We start from the raw sequence: 22,620 nt of genomic DNA, 5'->3' as shown, positions 1-22,620 counted from the left end.
AAGCACTTTTAATATTTGTATTATTAATATTTAATTTTATATTTATTTTGGCATGTTAAATTATTTTGCATCATTAGCTTGCTCATTAAAAGTGTGGAAAGCCTTGTGTTACTTTACTTGTGTTTAACTCAGCCACTGTTTAACAACTTCTTGACACTGACAACTGATTCAAAACCAACTAATATCTTGAGCACCATGAGGAAAGAATGAAGATATTTTTCCAAACATAATTAGAACTGTGCCATTTTTGAGATTAGAAATGTTCTGCAATTGTGAAGACAGTCAAAACTCATTGTGCTTTCTTTTTTGTTTGCCAAAAAGCTCTGTTTGGAAATACTTTCATATTATTGCAAGAACTGGCACTAGACTACTTGATGCACCCGTTACCATATGCGCTGCCAATATCATATATGCCGTTAGTGTCATTAATTGTTCAAGAACCTATCCAAAGAATAGACATGTCCCCTTTAACAAACACCTGCAATACCCTTTATGTGCTGCCCTGTTAACATGCAGCATGATTGACAGTAAATATGCGCGACTTTCAAATGAGTGTACACATCAATAGTGCGACTGAGTTCTACAAATTAAATCAATGGTCAAAATCTCTTCACTAATTGGTAGGATTTGGTGTATACTTCTTTAATGGACAACTAAGCATTCTCAGGCACTCCTTCTGCAAAAAAGAAAAGAAAAGTGATGACTACTCACTATCAGCTGTGGTATATTCCTGATGATCCAAGATCCCAGACTCCTGTAGGGAGCGGATGCACGAATCCACCAGTTCCAGACCTGTGTTTAGTTCATCCTCAATGTCTTTCTGTCCATCTGTGAAGAAAACAGGGAGGTTAATCATGCATTCAGCACAGACACTTCCTGAAGCCTCATTCGTCACACTTGGGCTCTGACCTCCTGGCCTTTTCCATTCACCTGTTCACTAAGCATCTATACAGGCTAAGACTGAATTTAATTGGCTGTTTGGATGACCCTGTTAACCAACATGCTGCCTGTTCTGTCAGAAGTGACGGTCAACTCTCCCAGGGCCAGTGTGGTGTAATTTGCCAAGGGATAAAGGGTTACACAAGCCTCCTAAGACAAAAGATTAACCTCTTAACTAGAGCAGAAACCATTCGGCCAGAGAGCAGGATGATATGCTGGGATCCGTCTCTCTTTAGACACATACGAAAGTGACGCAGATGGGAAATGTGTCGGGATAACAATAAATATAGAAAACACACTACAGCTGTAACAACATATCAATATAACTTATACAAAAAATATAATAAAAATTAGCAACAATATATGGTTACTTTATAAGCTATATATTCTAATCTAAACTGTGTATTTAAAACTTTTTAAACACACAGTATAGATTAGAAAAATTGAATTCTTCTATCCAGAAAAAAAAAACGTATATATAAAAAGTACTAACATTCATAAAGATGATGCAATGATTCTGTATGCTGCAGCTCAACTAATTCATTCTAGTTATGAATGCATTCTCCAAAAAAGAAAAATAAATAAAAGGGGAAAAAAGAAAAAAGCCTGGCAGCTAAATTTTTGCAAAAATCATTAAAAGGAGAAGACATTTACCTTGGGTATTCCAGCGAAACTGCTCATCGGCTGAACTGCAAAGTAGAAAAGAACACGGTTGGAATTAATGTCTCTCTCACCAATCATATTTCACACATTAGCACATTAGCAAGAGACAAGATATTCTATGCATGAACTGACATTTTATTCTTATCCAAAACGAGGAAATGTGAGCATTATGGAATAGTTTCATTCATCCTGCTTAACTTTCATAAAGTCCAAAACAGACTTATAGGCCCTATCCCAAAAGGAACACTTCCTATACACTTTTGGTCCTGTGGACTTACAATGGCTGCCGAGTGCACGTTTATTAATTCCATAAGACCGTAGGGTGTCCCATTTGTCATTTAGGTCTCAGAAGGGTGCTTGTGAGTGCCCTCTCTGCAGTCGCTATGCGTACTCGATGCACACTTTTGCAGAGCCTGCAATCTTCCCGATAGTCAAAGCATCATTACGCCACGAAAGTGCGGACTCGTAGGAAGACCAAGAGAATTTAGGGTGCCATTTGGGACAGGACCATATAAGTTATAACTTATAACATTTCAGAAAATCCCTTTAGGATGCTTTCACATCTCTAGTTCGGTTTACTTGGTCCGAACCAATTATACATTGTTGCATTTTTCAGCTTTTTTGGTTCCTTTTCACACCACACTGATTGCTTTGGTCCGAACCAGTTGAAACGAACCAAAATGCAGGCACGTGACAACATCCACATCACTCATTGGCCATGGCGTATTTCCTAAACTGCTTTTCGATTGGTCAGAATTTACGCATAAGAAAATTCCAACAGAAGAGGCAGAGCCAGCAAACTATAATAACACTATGGAGAGATGACTGCGCGGGCTGGTTTTGTCCCTGGCTATAATCTTTTACACTGTGTGTATTTACCACAGTATGCAAACAATACATTTCTATAATGAAGCGCGAATGCGCCGTGAAAACAACGTTCTAATGCACGGCAAACGGCGAGTGCGCATCGCTCGTCACTTCAAGCGGAGGCGTGCATTATTTATTCTAAACTCTGACATGCTCATCTTCCCGAAAATATTTCCAACGATCTATCAGGTAATAATGTCATGCACACAATGTCAGCGCAGCTAACTACGGCAGCTGGTTTAGTCCAAAAATGATCAGTGCTTTTGTAGTTGGTTCCGTTTGAGGTCGGATCACGTTCTCACCACAAGCGAACCGCTCCAGAGTTCGTTTGAAAGCGTACCGAGACCACCTCTTCAAGGAGGTCTCGGTACGCTTGTTTGGTCCGCTTTTGATGCACACCCGAGTGTGATTGCTGCTTTCAGACCTGACCAAATGAATCGCACCAAAGAATGAAACAAACTCTAGTACGATTCAACCGAACTAAATGAGGCAGGTGTGAAAGCACCCTTATATGGTCAAAAGGCTTCCAGCTATCGCTGAATAAAAAGCAGAGACATTTGTACTGATGAAACATCAAGATAAAAAACACACGAATGCGACAATATATGGTTTATGTGTGTTTTTCAGGCAATCTCGGGGTATTTTCATAACAATAAAAAATGAATAATGCAGTGCTAGCTTTTATTACAGTGTAGAAACAATACAATATAGGCATTTTTTTCCATATTTTTTTGTACATTGTAGGCTATAAAATCCATGATTACAATACACAATACATTGTAGTACCCATGGTAAACCAGTGATAAAATTGTCAAGAAAATATAGGGAAAAAATATGACAGAATACAATTTTTTTTTAGTGTTAGCCAATTACAAGAAATTACAAGGGAAAAAAAACCCTGTCAATTAGAAAAAGGTCAGAAAAAGAAAACCAATAAAGCCAATATAGCCAGAAAGCCAATATAGTTGACATTTCTACGCCCCTGCACATTAGCAAGTATGCATACTATACAAAGAACAGTGCTGAAAAAAAGTCTTTGTTTCTTTTGAATTATAATAAATTGTGATATTGTAAGTTGAACAAACAAGCACAAATTAGTTGCAGAGTTTGATTGTTTCTTTTATTTACTTGCTTTCCAATAAAACTTGCAATAAAACTTGCAAGTTTCATTTACTTTCTTTACTATAGCTTACACAGTAGAGCATAGCGCTAGCAACGCCATGGTCATGGGTTCGAATCCCAGGGAAAGCAAGAATTGACAAAAATGTAAAATGTGTAACTTGAACGTAATGTCGCTTTGGATAAAAGTGTCTGCCAAATGCATGAATGTAAAATGTAAATTTATTTATTTTACACCTACACTGGCTTGGTGGTGGAGTCCCATTTGCTCTCTACCCAAAATACAGGGGGCAAGATTAATTTAAATGGCTGACCATTTGCTGTTATTTTTTACATTGTTATTCATGATGTTCACATTTATTAACTTCTCTTGTGACTTCAAGAGGAGTCTGTTCCTATATTAAAAATGTATTTTAGAAATTTTGAGGTCTGTGTTTGACGTTTTATTTTTTAAACCCCATGAAGTTAGTGATCTTGTTAACCGGCTTTTTTAATTATGACATTTTCTCAGAAAACACCATATTAAAACATGCAAATACATTTGCATAGAATCTTACATTTACAAATAGGTAATATTTACAATAAAGACATCAAAGTGATGTCAACATCGCATATTAAGTTTAGTCAGGACTCAAAAAGACATGCAAACAATTACCTTCATTTTCTAAGCTCATTCATACAGTTTGTGATTCAAGCTTTGATGATTTTTTGCTCTCCGCCTGATACAGTAGATTTGAGATGCAAGAGAATTATTGCGCAGCCCCCAACAAGACTAGTCTCATAACAACACAACATCACTGACAGGAAACTACGGCTGAGGATGTCACTTCACACAAATACAGATTTGTTTTCCCACTCTCCCCGATCTGGGATCAAAGGTTAACCAGGAAAATGCTTCCCACCCTTTAGACCATCATTATTATAAAGATTTCCTATTCACTGAGAAAGAATACAAATGACATTGTAGAGGCACATGGTGGGAATGAGAGTGGTGCAGAATATTGGATTTCCTGGCCCGTGATCGATGCTGCCAGTGCCTGACTGGGCCAGAAGACAGAAAAAGAGAGAAAAGGAGAGAATAGGGATGGAGTTGGCTAAAATCAGCTCTTTTGCGGTTGAATGCCCATCTACTGTATAGACGCCTTCAGGCGTAGCATGCTGTGACCCATGATCCTCTGCTGCGGCAGCCTGACAAACTGTTAGAGGGTTTCCTGCATTGAAAAAAAGTCAATTTATCAGCAGTAGATCGTTGCACAAGGTGCATTGGAAAAAACTCTGTGTGTTTACCAGCAAAACGTCCGACCCCCTATGGAAAACTCTTCTGCTGCCAACCGCTGTCCCACATCGATAGACAATCATGGCCATTTATTCATTCAGTCTACCCTAGGGCTGCATTAAACAGCAGGTATTGGGAATACTTATCTAAAAAAGTGGAAAGGACTGTGGTGACATTGGAGTGACGGTGGATATTTACAGCATGTGCCCTTGTTCAAGGACCAAGGAGACAGAGCTGCTGTACAAACTAGAAACAGCAAGGAAGACGTCCGGGTCATTTCTGAAAGCAGAAGAACCTGCAGAGTCACAGAAGACGACGTAGCAGGAGAATTCCATTAGAGTATGCATGAAAACACTTCTTGATGCTTTCAAATACACAAAGATGCATCAAGACAGTGCAGAAGAGCTGTTGATGTGTACCGTGAATCTAGGGTTGGGTAAATAAAAGATCACAAAGTGAATCAAGGGAATTGAGAGCGTTTTTTTCCCCCTTTCTCTCTTTGTATAACAGAATAAAGGCATGTCTACGCTGTGAGTTCGGACACTCGGGAGGTCCAGAGCCATTGTACAGGTTTGGAGTCAGTTAACCTGATAATCGTGTCAAAGCAGCTGGTGCACGGCAAGACTGTACAGCACAGCGAGCTGGCGGCAATCACATGAGCTTGCGCGCTACTCACGAGAACGGAGCTTTAAAAGTTGCTGTATAACTTCAGATAGAAAAAAGAAAGAAAATAAAATGAGGCGTATGCAAATCATTTTATGAATCAGAGTGTATTTGTGCCTGTGTGTGTGTGTGTGTGTGTGTGTGTGTGTGTGTGTGTGTGTGTGTGTGTGTGTGTGTGTGTGTGTGTGTGTGTGTGTGTGTGTGTGTGTGTGTGTGTATACGGGTTTAGGTAGTATAGTACAGTTACCACACCTCAACAAAAAAAACATTGTTCATATGATTTATTTCAAGACATATGTCAGGTTTTCTCCTTAAAATGCTCTTGTGTGCGGGACTAATTTCTTATGCATCTAAACCTAAGCCTCCGTTGCTAATTCCAAAACGTCATTTTAGAGCTAGTAATGGAGGCTTCAGCCACCGATAGCAGACTAATGCAGTGAGTTATTAGAGAGAGGGGGGGGGGGGGGGGGGGACGACAAGGAAGAATCACAACGTGTCTCATAGTTTTATTACAAAAGTTTCATAAATGTACCCCCCCCCCAAAGAAAAGTAAAATAAAAAATAAAATAAAAAAATTGTAGGCTACATTTTCTTAGCTTCCTTATCACAAAACTTATTTTCTCTACATCTAGAGAGAGAGAGAGCATGTAGGAATTAGTATGTGAGTTAGAGCGTCTCTTTCAACAGTGTTCGGCAGCAGCGTCTACTAATAAGAAACTCTAAGAACAGCGCCTTTATTACCTCGCTAGTGAGAAATGTCATGTAGCTTTTAGGTTGCTATACTATTTTACTAATTAAAATCATCAGAGCAGCATTTGACAACACGTTTCTGCATGAATGTGTGTTCGCAATGTGGGTGCGTTTCAATGGGAGAGCAGAGAAAGCGGGAGAAATATGCTTTCCGTACATAAAATGTAAATTTGTGGCAAAAAAACCCCTAAAAAAACATGGAAATAATTTGTATCCGATTGTTTATTTAATTGCTTATTCCATGGTCGTTGTGGGCTGTACATACTTTTGAAATAACTTGGCTAAAAATAAACAATTTAATTTATCCTGACAAGCCAGACCCACATCAGGGGCTTCAAGGGCTTAGTCCGGGGTGCAGGATAGACTGATATACCCTGACTGCAAATTAGATTTGCTGCCGCTAGACTGCGTCTAGATTTCTAGGTACATTTTGATATTTGCTAAGAATCAATTTTTCTTATGCTGAACAAAGTTGCATTTATTTGATCAAAAATACAGTAATATTGTGAAATATTATTACAATTTAAATGAGAGTTTTCTACTTAATTTTTCATATTTTTGTGGATATTTTTAAGTATTCTTTGAATAGAATAGAAAGATTAAAAGAACAACACTTATTTAACCTTAGAGAAATATAAAGTTTTTCTTCAGAAATAGTGAGATGGCAAATTCTACACGCAAAGCTCTGCGGAGGGGTTTATTGAAACGGCCTTACGCAAACCCCATGAGGATGTTTAGAGCAAATGTGCTTGGGGAAACATTACCTCTTATGAACTTGCGTTTGAGACCAACCATCTCAAAAGTGAAGGATGGGAGAGGAAGTTCTCAGCTGACAAAATGATTTTCAGCAGCTTGTTTATACAGATTTTTTCACTTTAAATAATGCATGAGTCTGGAAACTGAATAATGAAAATGTTGACTTGTTTGAATGGGAAATGGTTCTAATAATCAAAAGCCACTTATATAACCGTGTACGGAAGGAACAAATAAACCCATGTGAATACGTCTGAAATGCAACGCTGGCGTGATTCGATAGAAATGTTTCATTTTTGTCCTGTTGCTTTGTCAACGTTTGAGAGAAAATGACATCAAAGCATAAACTCTGCATCACAATTTTAATAATTCCTTTTCAGAAAATCATTACACTCTCTTGGAGTGCTGCTCAGCCAATCAGAAGCGAGGCCAGTGTGAACTGTTATGTAATGCTGATTATTTTACAGCAGGCCAATATTTGAAATAGCCTGTCTCTCAAGCACACTTCATCACACCAACAAATCACTTCCACTCCTTATGGCTTGCGGTTTCATTTCCAAGAGGCTTTAACACGCGACGAACTCCGTGGCCTAGCAGATTTCAGCTCGAGATGCTGTCAAACACCTTCTGTTCAGATGGATGCGCCGGAGCCAGACGCCAGCGAACAAGGCAGCCAGAACCACCAGCATGATTGAGGAGTCTGCAGACCTGTGACAAGGCTTTTAATTGCAACCTGTTGGCAAATGCAGACGAGCACATGGCCAGAGACAAATGCATGCTGGGATGCATGCAAGTGTCAAAACGGGGCAATGTGGGTTCGTTATGGGACATAGATTTGCTAAACGTTATCTGTGCTGAATGAAACTGCAAGCTTTCTGAAGTTAAGATGCTTAAAGGGGATCTATTATGCAAAATTCACTTTTATATGATGTTTGGATACCGATGTGTGTCAAGCAGTGTCAAGCAAATCTACAATTCCCATTAATCAAAAGTAGTGTCTTCAAAAGAGTTGATTCAGATTCCCCCTGCAATGATGTCGTTGTAGGGAGAGGGCCTGCCCACAGCCAGTAATGATCTGCCTTAGAGAGGGTATGCACGTGACATCACCGTTGGCTGGAGTGACTGCGTATACGCCCACTGAGTGGCGAAAAGACAAATGGCAAAAAGACTAACGGCAGCACTGGTTTTCAGTGTGAATGCCACGAAAGACACCTCTAAAATGGGAAAAAGCTTAAGAATTGACTATACAAATGTCTGACAAGAAATCTGAGGTATATTTTAACAGACTGCCAAAAGCTACAGAAAGGAGCAATAAATAAATTGCTGTAATTCACAGAAACAACTCCAGTCAGCGAAACGTGGATTTGCAGTTATCATTTTGTCAGTATGTTGAATTTTGGGTAAAATCCTTCTCTATATATTGTATTGTTACACAAACCCATTTCCAAAAATGTTGGGCCAGTGTACAATTTGTGAATAAAAAATGAATGCAATATTTTACAAATCTCATAAACTTATATTTTATACTAAATAGAATATAGATAGCATCAAATGTTGAAGTAGGCATTGTAGTAGACATAAAAAGAGCCTCTCAGAGTGGCAGTGTCTCTCAGAAGTCAAGATGAGCCGAGGATCACCAATTCCCCCAATGCTGCGGCGAAAAATAGTGGAGAAAAATCAGAAAGGAGTTTATCAGAGAAAAATTGATAAAAAGAAATCATCATCTACAGTGCATAATATCATCCAAAGATTCAGAGAATCTGGAACAATCCCTGAGCATAAGGGTCAAGGCCAGAAAAACATAGCTACTGGATGCCCGTGATCTTCGGGCCCTTAGCTGACACTGCATCGCATACAGGAAGGCTACTGTAATGGAAATCACAACATGGGCTCAGGAATTCTTCCAGAAAGCATTGTTGGTGAACACAATCCACCGTGCCAATTGCTGTTGCTGACTAAAACTCTATAGGTCAAAAAAAGCCATATCTAAACATGATCCAGAATGGCAGGCGTTTTCCCTAGGCCAAGGCTCATTTAAAATGAACTGTGGCAAAGTGAAAAACTGTTCTGTGGTCCGATGAATCAAAATTGAAGTTGTTTTTTGAAAACTGGGACACCAGGTCATCCGGACTAAAGAGGACAAGGACAACCTAAGTTGTTATCAGCGCTCAGTTCAGAAGCCTGCATCTCTGATGGTATGGGGTTGCATGAGTGTGTGGCTTACACATCTGGAAAGGTACCATCAATGTGTTACGTCCATAGGGATGTAGGAATCCACTTAATTTGTGTGGATTCTTGTTTTCTCTGTGCTTTTGTGTTCTGTTGCTCTTGCTCCTCCTACTGTCTGCTTGACAGGCTCATGAGTGCCACCTGAATTCTGTTCCAGATCGTTAAGTGGAGAACAAAGGAACCCAGAGATTTCCAGTCAGCGAGAGAGACTGAGGTTTTCCTCTGCGGGAGAGACTATACCATCTTCTGGTCCCAGTGCTGTTGTGTGCTTATATGGTGTGTTGTGTTTTGCCTGTAGTGTCAGGTAAAGAGCTTTGAAGTGTCTCAGCTAAGTTGTGTATAACCAGTATAGCAAGGTGAGCTGTTACGTGTTACAGCTAATGTTTGCACTCCTAAACCTTAACTCAATCTGAGCAGTGTAAATCAATGTGAGTTATCTGTGAACATCAGCCATTCTACTTTTGTTACCTTGGAGGTGGATGCCTTTTGCTTTGAGAAAAGACCCACCTTTTCTCTGGATTTTGTGTAGTAAGGGAGTAAGGTAATTGTTTCTGTATTTTCTTTCATTCTTTTTTGGTAGGTAAGTTATCCTTAATCTTTAGTAAGAATGTTTTGTTTGTTATTTTGGCCTCTCCCCTCCTGAAGTCCTGTTTGTTAATGCTCATTGTTAATTTAATAAATCTTGTTATTTTGAAACTGGTGTCATTAAGCCATGTGTGTGTCTGCCCTGGGACCTGGAGATGGCAGTTCTCTCATCATCTCCCCGCAACTTTTTGTTACCCTCCTTTCCTGCCCCTAGACAAGAAGGAGGATCGTAACAAATGCTGAAAGCTATTTCCAAGTTCTAGAACAACACATGCTCCAATCCAGACGTCGTCTCTTTCAGGGAAGACCTTCAATTTTCCAACCTGACAATTCCAAACCACATACTGCATCAATTACAACATCATGGCTGTGTAGAAGAAGGAAGGAGGATAGTAGAAGCCTACGGTTCCGTACCGTAGAAGGATCCGGTACGGAAATGGCCAGCCTGCAGTCCAGATCTTTCACCCATAGAAGACGTTTGGTGCATCATAAAGACGAAGATGTGACAAAGAAGACCTAAGACAGTTGAGCAACTAGAAGCCTGTATTAGACAAGAATGGGACAACATTCCTGTTCCTAAACATTAGAAACTTGTCTCCTCAGTCCCCAGACGTTTGCAGACTGTTATAAAAAGAAGAGATGCCACACTTTTTTGAGATGTGTTGATGCCATGAAATTTAAACTTATTAACCCTTTAAAATTATACATTTTCTCAGATTAAACATTTGATATGTTTAAACATTGATATGTCCAACATTTAGTTTAACATAGAAAACATCTATGTTGTTTTCTGAATAAAATATTGAAATTTGAAAACTTCCACATCATTGCAATCTGTTTTTATTCACAATTTGTACAGTGTCCCAACTTTTTCGTAATCGGGTTTGTATACTGTATTGACAACTCATCCATTAAATATTTACCATCTTATATTCTACATAATTTGATGTTTTTAAATAAACACTGACAAAAACTATACAAGCTTAGGGCTGGACGAAATGACAATATCACATTGATATAAATGGTCACCCCAATATAGACCTACATATAATGTATTTAAATACAAAGATCACAGGCAAATTGGCTTAATGGTTTTCCCCGGCATCAAAATCAGGCATATATAAATGTGAGGAAACACGATTCCTAGCTGCATGTAAATATTTAAGTATCACTGGATCTTTGGTATGTTGTAAGGAACAGTTATAATCGAGTCCAACATTTAGTTTAAGTTTTTACCTTTAGTTTTGTTTTCGCAGTTTCCCCTATTAACTCAGTAATGTTTTGTGTGTGCAAGCTTCAGATCCAGACAAAGTATCACGTCATATTTTGTGAGTCCTTCCAAATGGCCTTGGAAGAGCTTGTTGACACTCTGCATGGCTAATGTTGCTAAAGCTACCATTATCTCTGCCTGTTTTCATTGATGCTGCCCTCACATGCTTTCAGAATTATCGTAAAAAAGGAGTTTCCGAATAAAAAAATGCACATAACAACCCTTAGAAGTCATATAAGGTTGAACACCACTGCTGAGAGTTTCATACATTTTCCGTGCATGAGATTGGCCTGTTTGGATGTTGCCGGTATGCCGGAGCGTGAGCTATTGAAACTTTGCCCTCTTCTTGAAAGGGGGCCGGGAGCAGCAGCTCATTTGCATTAAAAGGGACACAGACAAAAACAGTGCATTTCTGCCCACCCCCAAAATTTATTCTATTATTTTATAAATATTATTTTATATTAGGGTTATAGTTTGGGGTAGGTTTTGGCGTTAATAAAGCCTTAAACCACATCACGCAACATAAATATTATGATGGTAGCACAATCAATAAGACTGATAAGATTAATAGTATTAAAATAATAATAGTAATAATGTAATAAACATGATGCAAAATTATTAGTGCTATTAACATTATTATTTGAATTATTATAATTTTTTTACAATCTTACAATTTTACATTACAATAGTAATATATTTACTGTATGATTTTATTTATTTTCACATTACATTCATTTAAATGAACCACAATCTTTCACTGTTTAATAAACTGCACTAGTAGGCCAAGTTCAATTTTATTTTGATTATTTGTGAATCCCTAGTTCCCATGAATGCTATTTGTGCCATTCTCTCCATGAAAATACTTGACACCATAAAAGCATTCGGGCCTGATGCACTAAACCATCTGTGGCGCCTTGATCCTCTTGACTGACCGCAGCGAGTGTTTCTTTGTGTGTGTTCGGATCACAGCAGGCTATGGTCCATCAAGACACCACACAGAATTAGAGGAGTCTAATTCACTTAGATGGATTGCTACACCTTCTACACCTATTTCTTTTCTTTTTTTTTTACAGCTGGTCCATTTCGAAAACCCTAGTTACATCCCAGATATAGCAGTGCTCGGATAAGTATCTGCTACACAGGCCTCCAAGCAAAGTTGTCCTTCAATAAAACATACATTATCCTACCAAATCTAATAAAGCAGCTGTAGTCAGAATAAAAGATGAGAAACAATTAAAGCTGGCTAAATATAATCGTATCAACCACGGTAAAATAGCACAGCTAAATCAATAACAATTACCGCAAGACTGCACATCCATACGTTAGACATACACCAGACTGAGCTAACTGCAATATTAACCTCATTAGCACAACATCTATAGTGTAAACATTGACATCCATCCCCCAATGGGTCCTAACAAGAAAGAAATGTATCTACTCATCTAAAGCCCAACGACTCTCTGCTTGCCAATGCTGGGCATCTTGGATAACTCATTGCGAGGTCTTGAATAAGATACAAACTCTCTCATTCAAGTCTTTGTGGGAATTAGATTCAGTGGACTTGTTCCAGAATGCTTGATTAGAGTGAGGCCTTTAACGCAGACACTTTAATTGCCTTCTGCTACCCGTTCAATTGAAGGGGCACTTCTTTTCCATCGGAAAATCTGCCAAACACAGCGCTTCGCTTGTGTACGGAAAGGGTTACATTGCGTTCCAATGTCTATACCCATTACTAGTTTTATTAATGTTATTAATGTATTAATGCAATGTTGTTAATCTTTGTTATTAATAAACTAACATTATTAATCTAAGTGTTCATTTTGAGAGCGTTTAAGGAATATTTTGTACACTAAACTGGTTTGTTGTTTTACAGCAGAAATGATCTACCGGTCGATATTCAAAAGTTATTTACTGGAAAAGAGGGGGGCTATAACCTGTGGGGATGTGGTAACTTTAAAGTTCAGGCGGCAAGAGCCACCAGGAAAAGTTTGTGTGTATCTGTGTGTGATGTCAGAGTTTGGAATAGGTTGGGGAAACAGCTCAAGCAATGCCCAAATATTTACAGATTTAAAGCAAGATACAATGAAATGGTGTTGGCAAAATATAAGGCTGAAGTAGGGATCTTGGTGTAATGAATATGGGGTGATTTTCCATGTATAAAAACGATATTAGTGATGATCATAATTGTACTTATTATTTATATTGATGACATAAATTGTGATATAATTATAACAGAGCGGAATATGACTACATAGATAGTAAATAACAATAATAATGATATTTATGATATACATGACCAATCAATCAATCAATCAATCAATCAATCAATCAATCAATCAATCAATCAATCAATCACAGTGGAAATATAAATGGATGAAACAAACTACTGGATACTGGAACAACAACAGACGGCAGAGTCTTAGGGGTCCTGTTCTTCGTGATTCCTTCTTTCAAACTTTAGTTAGTGTAAAATGTTGCTGTTGGAGCATAAATAATACCTGTAAAATTATAAAGCTTAAAGTTCAATGTCAAGCGAGATATTTTATTTAACAGAAGTTCCCTTTCAACGCCTACAGCGAACGGCCGGTTTGGACTACACCCCTGCACTTCCTTCAGGAATGATGTCACTAGAACCGTTTGTTGACTAACCCTCCGCCCACAAGAACACACAAAATAGGGGGCGTGGTCTTGTTGCTCTCCCACGTGGAGAAGCGCGCATTCATCGCTTGCATCTCCCCGTTATGGTAAGAGGCGGGACCTTTCCGGGCAAACTGCGCTAAGCTGCTGTCAAATCACAACACAGGAAGCGCTGGCCCAATCAGAACTCGTTACGTATTTCTGAAGGAGGGACTTCATAGAACAAGGAAATCATCAGGCTGTTTTTAGGACAGAGGAAACAACGCTGTACAGATAAGTAAATTGTGTGAAAAATACTAGGGGGGTTTTCACGCGAAACATGAACTCATGTTATATTGCACACTGTAAACATAATCAAAGCTTCGAAAACACGCGAAGAACGGGACCTTTAAGAGATACTGCAACTCCAGTTTAAACACGTGTAAAGACATTTTTATTGCTTAAAACTTCTGGAGGGAAATAGCCCAGACACTGGCAAAAACTTTGTAGTGTGCATTATTAAAATTTTCAAATGGAGCATATTTTAAAGAGCTATGCATTCCTCAATCAATTCCTGCAAAACAGTACAAAAAAAAGAGACCAAATGCAAGACATCATCAGTGAGCAAAAGTTGTTGTTTACCAACGCTTAACCAGTAGTTTCTTTATTTCTTTATGATATGTGATGCAAGTTTAATCAAGGACTTGTACAGATGAAAGAGAAAACTTCAAACATTTAAAGGAGAACCTAAGTATTTAACGAATGTTGAAGCCTGAAAATACATAAACCTGAAACCCTACAGATAACCCAGATATGTCATGCGCCGCACTAGGGAGGCATCAGGCTAAAGCAATAATGACAAGTCTGAAATGTCTGGCCCCTTTACAAGCAATTAAAATCAGCCTGCCATAGCACACTTTGTATCCTTAAAAGTATCTGTATCACAGAGATTGACAGAGACTATTATTGGTCAATAGCTGTGGAGAACAATATTGACCATGAATGGTGATATAAATAAGCCTACATGGGAAAGGAGAATATGTACACGGGTACTTCAAATTTTCACATTGTTTACCTTCTCCAAAGTACAAATTTGGAATTTACTACAATTTTCCGGCCTGAACTGAAACTTACAGATAACTTTTTGCATTTTTATTTCTTCATTATTAAAAGAGATAGTTCAGCCCAAAATAAACATTTGACATTTATCTGTTTGCGCTCAGGGAATCCAAGATGTAGATGGGTTTGTTTCTTCAGGAGAACACAAATGAAGATTTTAAACTCCAGCTGTTGCTCGAATAATGCATGTCAATAGAGTGTTTTTCTATGAGAGTCACTATGAGAGTAAAAAAAACATAGACATTCAAATCCATATTAAACACAGCAGCTTGTGGCGATACATTGATGTCTTAAGACACGAAACGATCGGTTTGTGTAAGAAACCAAACAGTATTTATATAAATGTTTTATCTCAAATACAACACTATGTACAAACGCTGCGACCGCGCCATCACTTTCTGCAAGTGAAGTCAAATGTACAAGATACGGCGTATCTCAATCGGATACAAGCGGCGGAAGTGATCTCTCGTGTGTATCTCTACGTCATATTGTGTAATTTGACCTTACCTGCAGGCAGTGATGGCGCGGGTATAACCCCTCCTGTTCGAACAGCCCACTCCAAGCGGGACTGGAACTCGGGTCCACCAGCTTGAAAGTCGGATGCTCTAACAAGGAGGCTAAAGGCTGCAACCCCTAGCATCAGTCGCTAGAGCATCTCTTGAGATCAGAGGAGTGAGGTTTACTCGCACAGCAACTACTAGCTGGCCTCCGTTACACGGAGACGGCTGATATACATAGGTGACCCGTCACGGAAACCAGGGACACAAGTTGGCAGCTCTACTTTCGAGCAAAATGAGAATAAAATATCCCTAATCTACAACTGAGCGAAGATGAAGAAGAGGAAGAATGTAACAGACTGGCGTCAGACGAGTTGGATCGTAAGAAATCAGAGGCTATATCGATAGTAACATTTGACGGGTATGAAGACAGAGAAATGGGTCAAATCTTTAACCGTGGCTATAGTGCAGGGGTAGGGTGCATGTCATTAAGTTTTGACACAACTCGATCAGAGGTTTGAATCCACCTTTTGCCACACTTTCTAACCGAGAAACACTTATTAATAAACTCATGTTAGATGCATTATTTCCACTTTTCTAATATTTTCTCAATTCTTTTTGAAAATAAATGCCTTTCCGATCTGATATGTGATGGGAAAAGGGAGTAGAGAGAGTGTGGCAAAAGGCAGATTCGAACCTCTGAACAAGTTGCGTCAAAACTTAATGACATGCGCCTTACCCCTACACTACAGCCGCGGATTCAGATTTGAGCTATTTCTCTGTCTTTAACCCCTTCAAACAGACGCACAGTAAGACCCACTAAGAAGACCCCGGCATACAGAAAGTGTGCCCAAACGACTTATTTCATTGGAGGCAACAAGATTTGCAAGAATTCTTTTCTGTTTCTTATGGCGCGTGTTTCCATAAACACCAACGTTTGTCGTTTTGTGTTCATTCTAAGAACCCATACACGTTATCTCATGTTTAGACCTTCCCATACGTACCTATTGTGCTTAACTGTCGTCTTAATTGTAATCGTTAGCATCCTATCATTTGCCAAAAAAAAACATTACTATAATGGGCTTTTAGATGGTAATCTTAGCATCTTTATAATTAGTAGTATGCGGCCCGATTTTTCCCGTTGCGTCTGTCGTTTTTCGTCCGTCGGCCTATTGTCACTCCCAGCAGGTGAGAACAGGTGAGAACTGCAAAACTTTAGAGGCTGTTTTCTCTCGTTTACACTTTTCCAAAGGCATACATTCAGATGGCCACAACTTCTCCAGATATTATCAGATTTCCATGTGTTACACATCGTTGGAAAGCTTGGAGACTACACTTTCAGAATCTGTGAATAACTCAAAATGCCCCAGAACCGACTTGTGTCCCTACTTTCCGTGACTGGTCACATAGTGTTGTATTTGTTGTATTTGAGGTACAAAAATTATATAAATACTGCTCAGTTTCTTACACAAACCGATCGTTTTGTGTCTTAAGACATCAATGTGTCATCACAAGCCGCTGTGTTTAATATGGATTTGAATGTATGTGTTTTTTACTCACATAGTGACTTTCAATAGAAAAACACTCTATTGACATGCATTATACGAGCAACGGGTGGAGTTTAAAATCTTCATTCGTGCTCTAATGAAGAAACAAACACACCTACATCTTGGATGCCCTGGGGGTAAGCAGATACACATCAAATGTTCATTTTTTGGTGAACTATCACTTTAAACATGCTTAACTAATACCTGTGTGACATGCAGTAGATTGTTTAGTTTTATTATTATTCTGAAAACACACAAAAAAAATCTCACTCACACAGACACACTTCAGAAAGAAATTGTATTTTCAAGTAAAAATGAAGGCCGATGATATCTTAAATTGAGCGGTGTGTCTGGGACCAATAATTGTGAAATACCCAAATATGCGTTTTATTATTTTCAGTGAGAAAATCAGACATTGAAGGTATGTTCAAATACATTATTTTAAAGCAGTTGATCGTTCATTGACCACTATTAGTATGCCATTCATCGGTTTATCATCCCCAAAATTGTAAACATGGATAAGAAAACGTGCATAATCTAAACTTTTACAGGAGTGTGAGCCAAAATTCGAATGTGAACTAGTGTTGTCAAAAGTACAGACCACGATACCAAATCGGTACTGAAATTTAAAAAATGTGACGCTTTGAGCACTGTTGAGCGGAATCGTAAACTCCTCTGACTAGCCATTGTGCTCACACACTCATTAGATATGTCTGTGATTGGCTACAATGATAAGCTCTTCACAAACATGTTGTAAACATACATCAATGACGCTTTACAAACGGATACACAGATACACACGTTTGAATGCAGGCACCTATCAGCCTACCAGTCCAATGGTTAATGCCTGCTTGTGCTTTCAAACGCTCCCGCTCCGCTTTCAAAACACTTTCAAACACTTCCGTCTGCTTTCAAACACTGCCATGTTTTGATCATTGTTGCTAATCACAGGCACATCCGATGAGTGTGTGAGCACAATGGCCAGTCCGGGGTGTTTATGATTAAAGCTCAACAGCGCTCAAAGAGTCACATTTTTTTAAATCTCAGTACCGATTTGACAACACTAATGTGAACAGGATTTATCTGCTGTACTGAACTACATTTAATAAGCCTGTGAACACCTGTCACAGTTTCTGAAATTTTCAGTGCGTGAGACCGTCCTGTTTTGTTGTTGCCTGTATTTGCAGATAAATCCTCAGCTAAGGGTCTTAACCAGCTAACCAGCTGATAACGTGACCAAATATGAGCCAAATATGATCAAATAAACAAATATAGTCATCTGCAGAACTAAAAGTAGTCAATACCCAAATAATCTTTTACTCTTTACAGTGGAAAGAGGATGATGCAGCAGACAATGCAGATGAGAAGCACTTATGGAGAGGAAGGAAATCCATGCTTGACTGCTTTGTTGCTTTCTCGCATCCCGAGATGAAAAATGAAGTTTTAATTTTAGGTCTCCATCAAAATGGAGCACAAACAGCTAACAGGCAGTCTATTTGTGTACCCTTCAGGGATGCTCTGGGTCTGCCTCCATTTGCCTGCAGACTCACACACAACACACACACACACAAACAGTCCAACAGAAGCCATTATGGCGCTGATGAGAAGATATTCCTTTCTGACAAACACACACACACACACACACACACACACACACACACACACACACACACACACACACACACACACACACACACACACACACACACACACACACACACACACACACACACACACACACACACACAGTAACAGTTTCCTCCACCTAATATGGTTTGTTTCAAAGGAAGAAGGCAACCTTTCAACTCAGACTCAAACTTCACATCCTGTTGCTAATGGTCACACATGCCCACATCACCGGAGGATCATTTATCTCCGTTTAGTAATTCATTAGAGTAACCAGACATCCGCAATTTAGCAGCCTGCCCCGGCTGATGCTGTCCACAGAAATGTCACTGTGTTTGCTGTTGTTACTGTTGCTAAATAATATTTAATACGGTGCAATATGTGGTAAGAAAAAGCTTCATGATTATGACTTATCAGTTTTGGTTAAACTTTAGTATATTGATTTAGATTTATGCAATAATTACTCCAATAGTTTTTTTGTATTATTCATTACTTGTCAAACTTAATTATTTACTTATTATCTATCTGTGTCTGTCTGTCTATATTTCATGTCTGTCTGAGCCTCGTGTCCGTTTTGCAGCCCCCTTTAGAGTCTTTCTTTATAGAGAGAGAAAGAATTAAGAAAGAGAGATGCGAACTGGAGTCCCAATGCGAGTTGTCAGAATATATGTGAGAGTCTGGAGTTTATTTTCTTGTAAAAGAGCCTCCTGGATCCCTACTGGTGACAGGGTTATGAGACATGGCATCCTTTAGCATGTAGATACAGTATGCATGCACTTCAAGACTCAGGCACCGCTGAGGTTTCCGAAAGGCAGTAGGGGTAGTTTGGAGTTGGGGTTTTGGGAGTAGATCTTATTGTTATACACCAGCTGCAGTAACATTTGGTGTAATGGATCCCTAAAGATACGTTGGGTTTAATGTAGGGCAGTCCCCACACACTGTCTGCCTGGCAATTGCATACACTGTGGCTGAGGGAGGGCGTCCATCTGTGTATATGAGAATGAAAATAAAATATGTCTTTGTACATGTGCATGCCATTTTCACTTGTCTTTGTCCATGAGGTATACCCACCACCTGGGTAAAAATAACCCAGCAAAATTACCCAACCAGCTGAACCCAATATTGGCTTAAAAAAAGTAAACCAGAATCTTTAGTGTGTGTCTGGAGTCCAAAATGAATACAGAGCCAGTGGCAAATGTGAGTAGTTTTGATGAATGAATAAAATGTACAGATTGGTATATTGAAGTATAGACAGATAGACGAACAGACAGACAGAGATACAGATAGATGTATAGATGGATGGAAGAACATACAGACAGATGGATAGATATAACTATAGAATGACCGAATGGACAAATTAATAGATAGAGGGATGGGCCGATAGACAGACAGATGGACGGAGAGATGGACGGAGAGATGGACGGACAGACAGACAGACAGACAGACAGACAGACAGACAGACAGACAGATAGATAGATAGATAGATAGATAGATAGATAGATAGATAGATAGATAGATAGATAGATAGATAGATAGATAGATAGATAGATAGATAGATAGATAGATAGATAGATAGATATAGATAGATAGATAGATAGATGCTTGTAATCATATTGTTTTATTCTAAAGCAACAGTGTCTTTAGTCCAGGGATGGTGTGATGAGAAAGAGGGAGTTTTAAGAGAGAGAGGCTGATCTGAAGTGACGTGGTCAGTGACTGTAAATAATCTGGGACATTGTGTCTCAGTTCTTCAGTCTGAGCTCTGGTTAACAGCACAGACTCACAGGTACGTTTCGAAGTCACGTCAGCCCCACTTCAGACGTCGTATCCCACCCACATTCAGACTGCACCTAACCCCTGAAAGAGCAAAAGAGCACCACCAGCCGGGAAGTGTGAAGGAAAGGCTGCAGCAGAGTAAAACGAAGTAGTGACATCCTCTGTCTTCTGCTCCTCTGTTGTTCGGCTGTTTCAGAACATGTCACGCTCAGGATACAGGAAAACACACAATATAAGCCAGGATTGCTTCCAGCAATGGGAAACAGCATTCACAACACATTTAAACACAGCAATGCATTTCTGAATAAAACACAATACTAAGTAGAAAATAAGGTTAATATTGATTTTGGTTTTTATACCTCAGGGTTTTAAAGGCTCATGAGATGCAGACTAAGATATCACCAGTGTTGGGTGTAATTAGTTACTAAGTAATTAGTTACTGTAATTTTATTACGTCTTGCTTGAACAAGTAAAGTAAGGGATTATTTCTTATTTCTGTAATTTAATTACAGTTACTTCTGATGTAACTGAACTAAATACTAAATATAATTCTACATTATTCAATAGTGGACTTAACATAAACATTTAAAGTCTTTCACAAGTCTACAACCCAATGTTGGGTCAAATATGGACTAACCCAGCAATTGGGTTGTATTAACTCAGCGATTGGGTTGTCTTAAGCAAATATTTTACCCAATCGCTGGGTTAAAACAACCCAATTGTTGGGTTAGTCCATATTTAACCCAACATTGGGTTAAAACAACCCAGCATTTTTTAGAGTGTTACTTTAAAATGCAGGTTTTTATGTATCCTCCTCACATTTGTAATACTTTGGTCAGTTAATAAGAGTAATTTATGTTGTTTTATATTATGTATTTGAATGAATTAAAAGAGCCATTTCATGTCTAACCTTGATTTGCTTAACTCAAGGTTGATTTAGGATTTCGAAAGTAATTAAAAAGTAATTAGTAATAAGTAATTAAATACTTTTTGGAGAGAGTAATTTGTTCAGTAATCTAATTACACTATTGAAGATGTAATTAGTAACTAGTAATTAGTAACTAGTACTTTTTTAGTAACTTACCCAACACTAGATATCACTGATTAATATTTATAATTAACAAATAATCATTCAAAGCATGAAAACAGGCTCAATTTTGATTTTACATTGTGCTAAAGACAGCAGATTAATAAAGAAATTAAAATGTAAATATTTTAATGGAAGCCAATAAATGCTCTTATGCTGTTCAACGGTTTGGGGTGGTTTGGATTTCTAAGCATTTATCAGCAAAAAACAAAACAAAAAAAACAATAACAATATATATATACACATTCCTGTGATGGCAAAGCTGAAAATTCAGCATCATTACTTTAGTCTTCAGTGTCACATGATCCTTCAGGAATCATTCTAACATACTAATGAACATTTTGAATTATTATTATTATTATTATTATTATTATTATTATTATTATTATTATTATTATTATTATTATTATTATTATTATATTATAAATGTTTAAAACAGCTGTGCTGCTTAATATATGTGTGGAAGAAGGAAAATAAATGTACTTTTTGAAATATCCTAAATGTTTTACTGTCACTTTTGATCAATTTAATGCACCCTTGCTGAATAAAAGTAATAATTTGCAAAACGAAAAGCATCCACACAGTCTGTCCATTTAGGCAGAGCAAAAGTCTCCAGAAGTGCAGACAGCCAGGATGGCGTTTGGACGGATGGCCTGTTACGCTCACAGAGCACGTCATTAATCTCTCCTTTCCTCTCATTCAAATAAACAACACCATTAAGACAGCAGTTCTGCCCATCAACATACTCATAGTAAATAAGCCTGCTGCGAGGTTTGAAATGTAAAAGCAAGTTTATGGGCAGGCAGGCAGTAATGATGTTTACTCAGAGGCTTCTGGTCCTCAAGGGGGCGAACAAAGACACGGCCATCAAGGGCAGATCACTTATAATCAGCCTCTAAACCCATAAAACACACCGTCTATTCTCTATAGACAAACAATGACTCTTGTATTTTATATTGATACGCATGCAAGCCAAGTCTTAAAAATGTCTGCCAGAACGTTCCTCTTATACGTAATAAAAATTAAAGTAGCCACTCAAACCAACCACATACAGCTTTGTGAAATATATTCGGCATGGCCCCCATTCGCCCAATTAAAGATGCTGTGGAGCTGCCTGGGTTTTATCATATTGAAGAAACAGCCATGAAAAGAGGAGGACAGGGTGATTTATAATCAGACTGAGGGATTATGTAGCTGGGTCATAGCGAAATCAATGGACATTTTACATAGCAATCGGC

General features: G+C 38.5%; 1 protein-coding gene across 1 annotated transcript in view; it reads right to left on the bottom strand.

Moving 5' to 3' along the window:
* Positions 1–22,620, bottom strand: part of ctnnd2a (catenin (cadherin-associated protein), delta 2a) — a 396,135-nt gene that overhangs the window by 215,449 nt on the left and 158,066 nt on the right. The window contains exons 4-5 of the mRNA XM_067434320.1: positions 1,594–1,628; positions 712–828 (exon numbers count right to left, since the gene is read on the bottom strand). Coding sequence (XP_067290421.1) covers positions 712–828; positions 1,594–1,628 — 152 coding nt within the window. The remainder of the gene's footprint in view (positions 1–711; positions 829–1,593; positions 1,629–22,620) is intronic.

Source organism: Pseudorasbora parva, chromosome 24 (genome assembly GCF_024679245.1).
Source record: "Pseudorasbora parva isolate DD20220531a chromosome 24, ASM2467924v1, whole genome shotgun sequence".
In the NCBI taxonomy this organism is placed as follows: domain Eukaryota; kingdom Metazoa; phylum Chordata; class Actinopteri; order Cypriniformes; family Gobionidae; genus Pseudorasbora; species Pseudorasbora parva.
The sequence above is the reverse complement of the archived record's forward strand: the minus strand, read 5'-3'. Positions and strand labels throughout refer to the sequence as shown.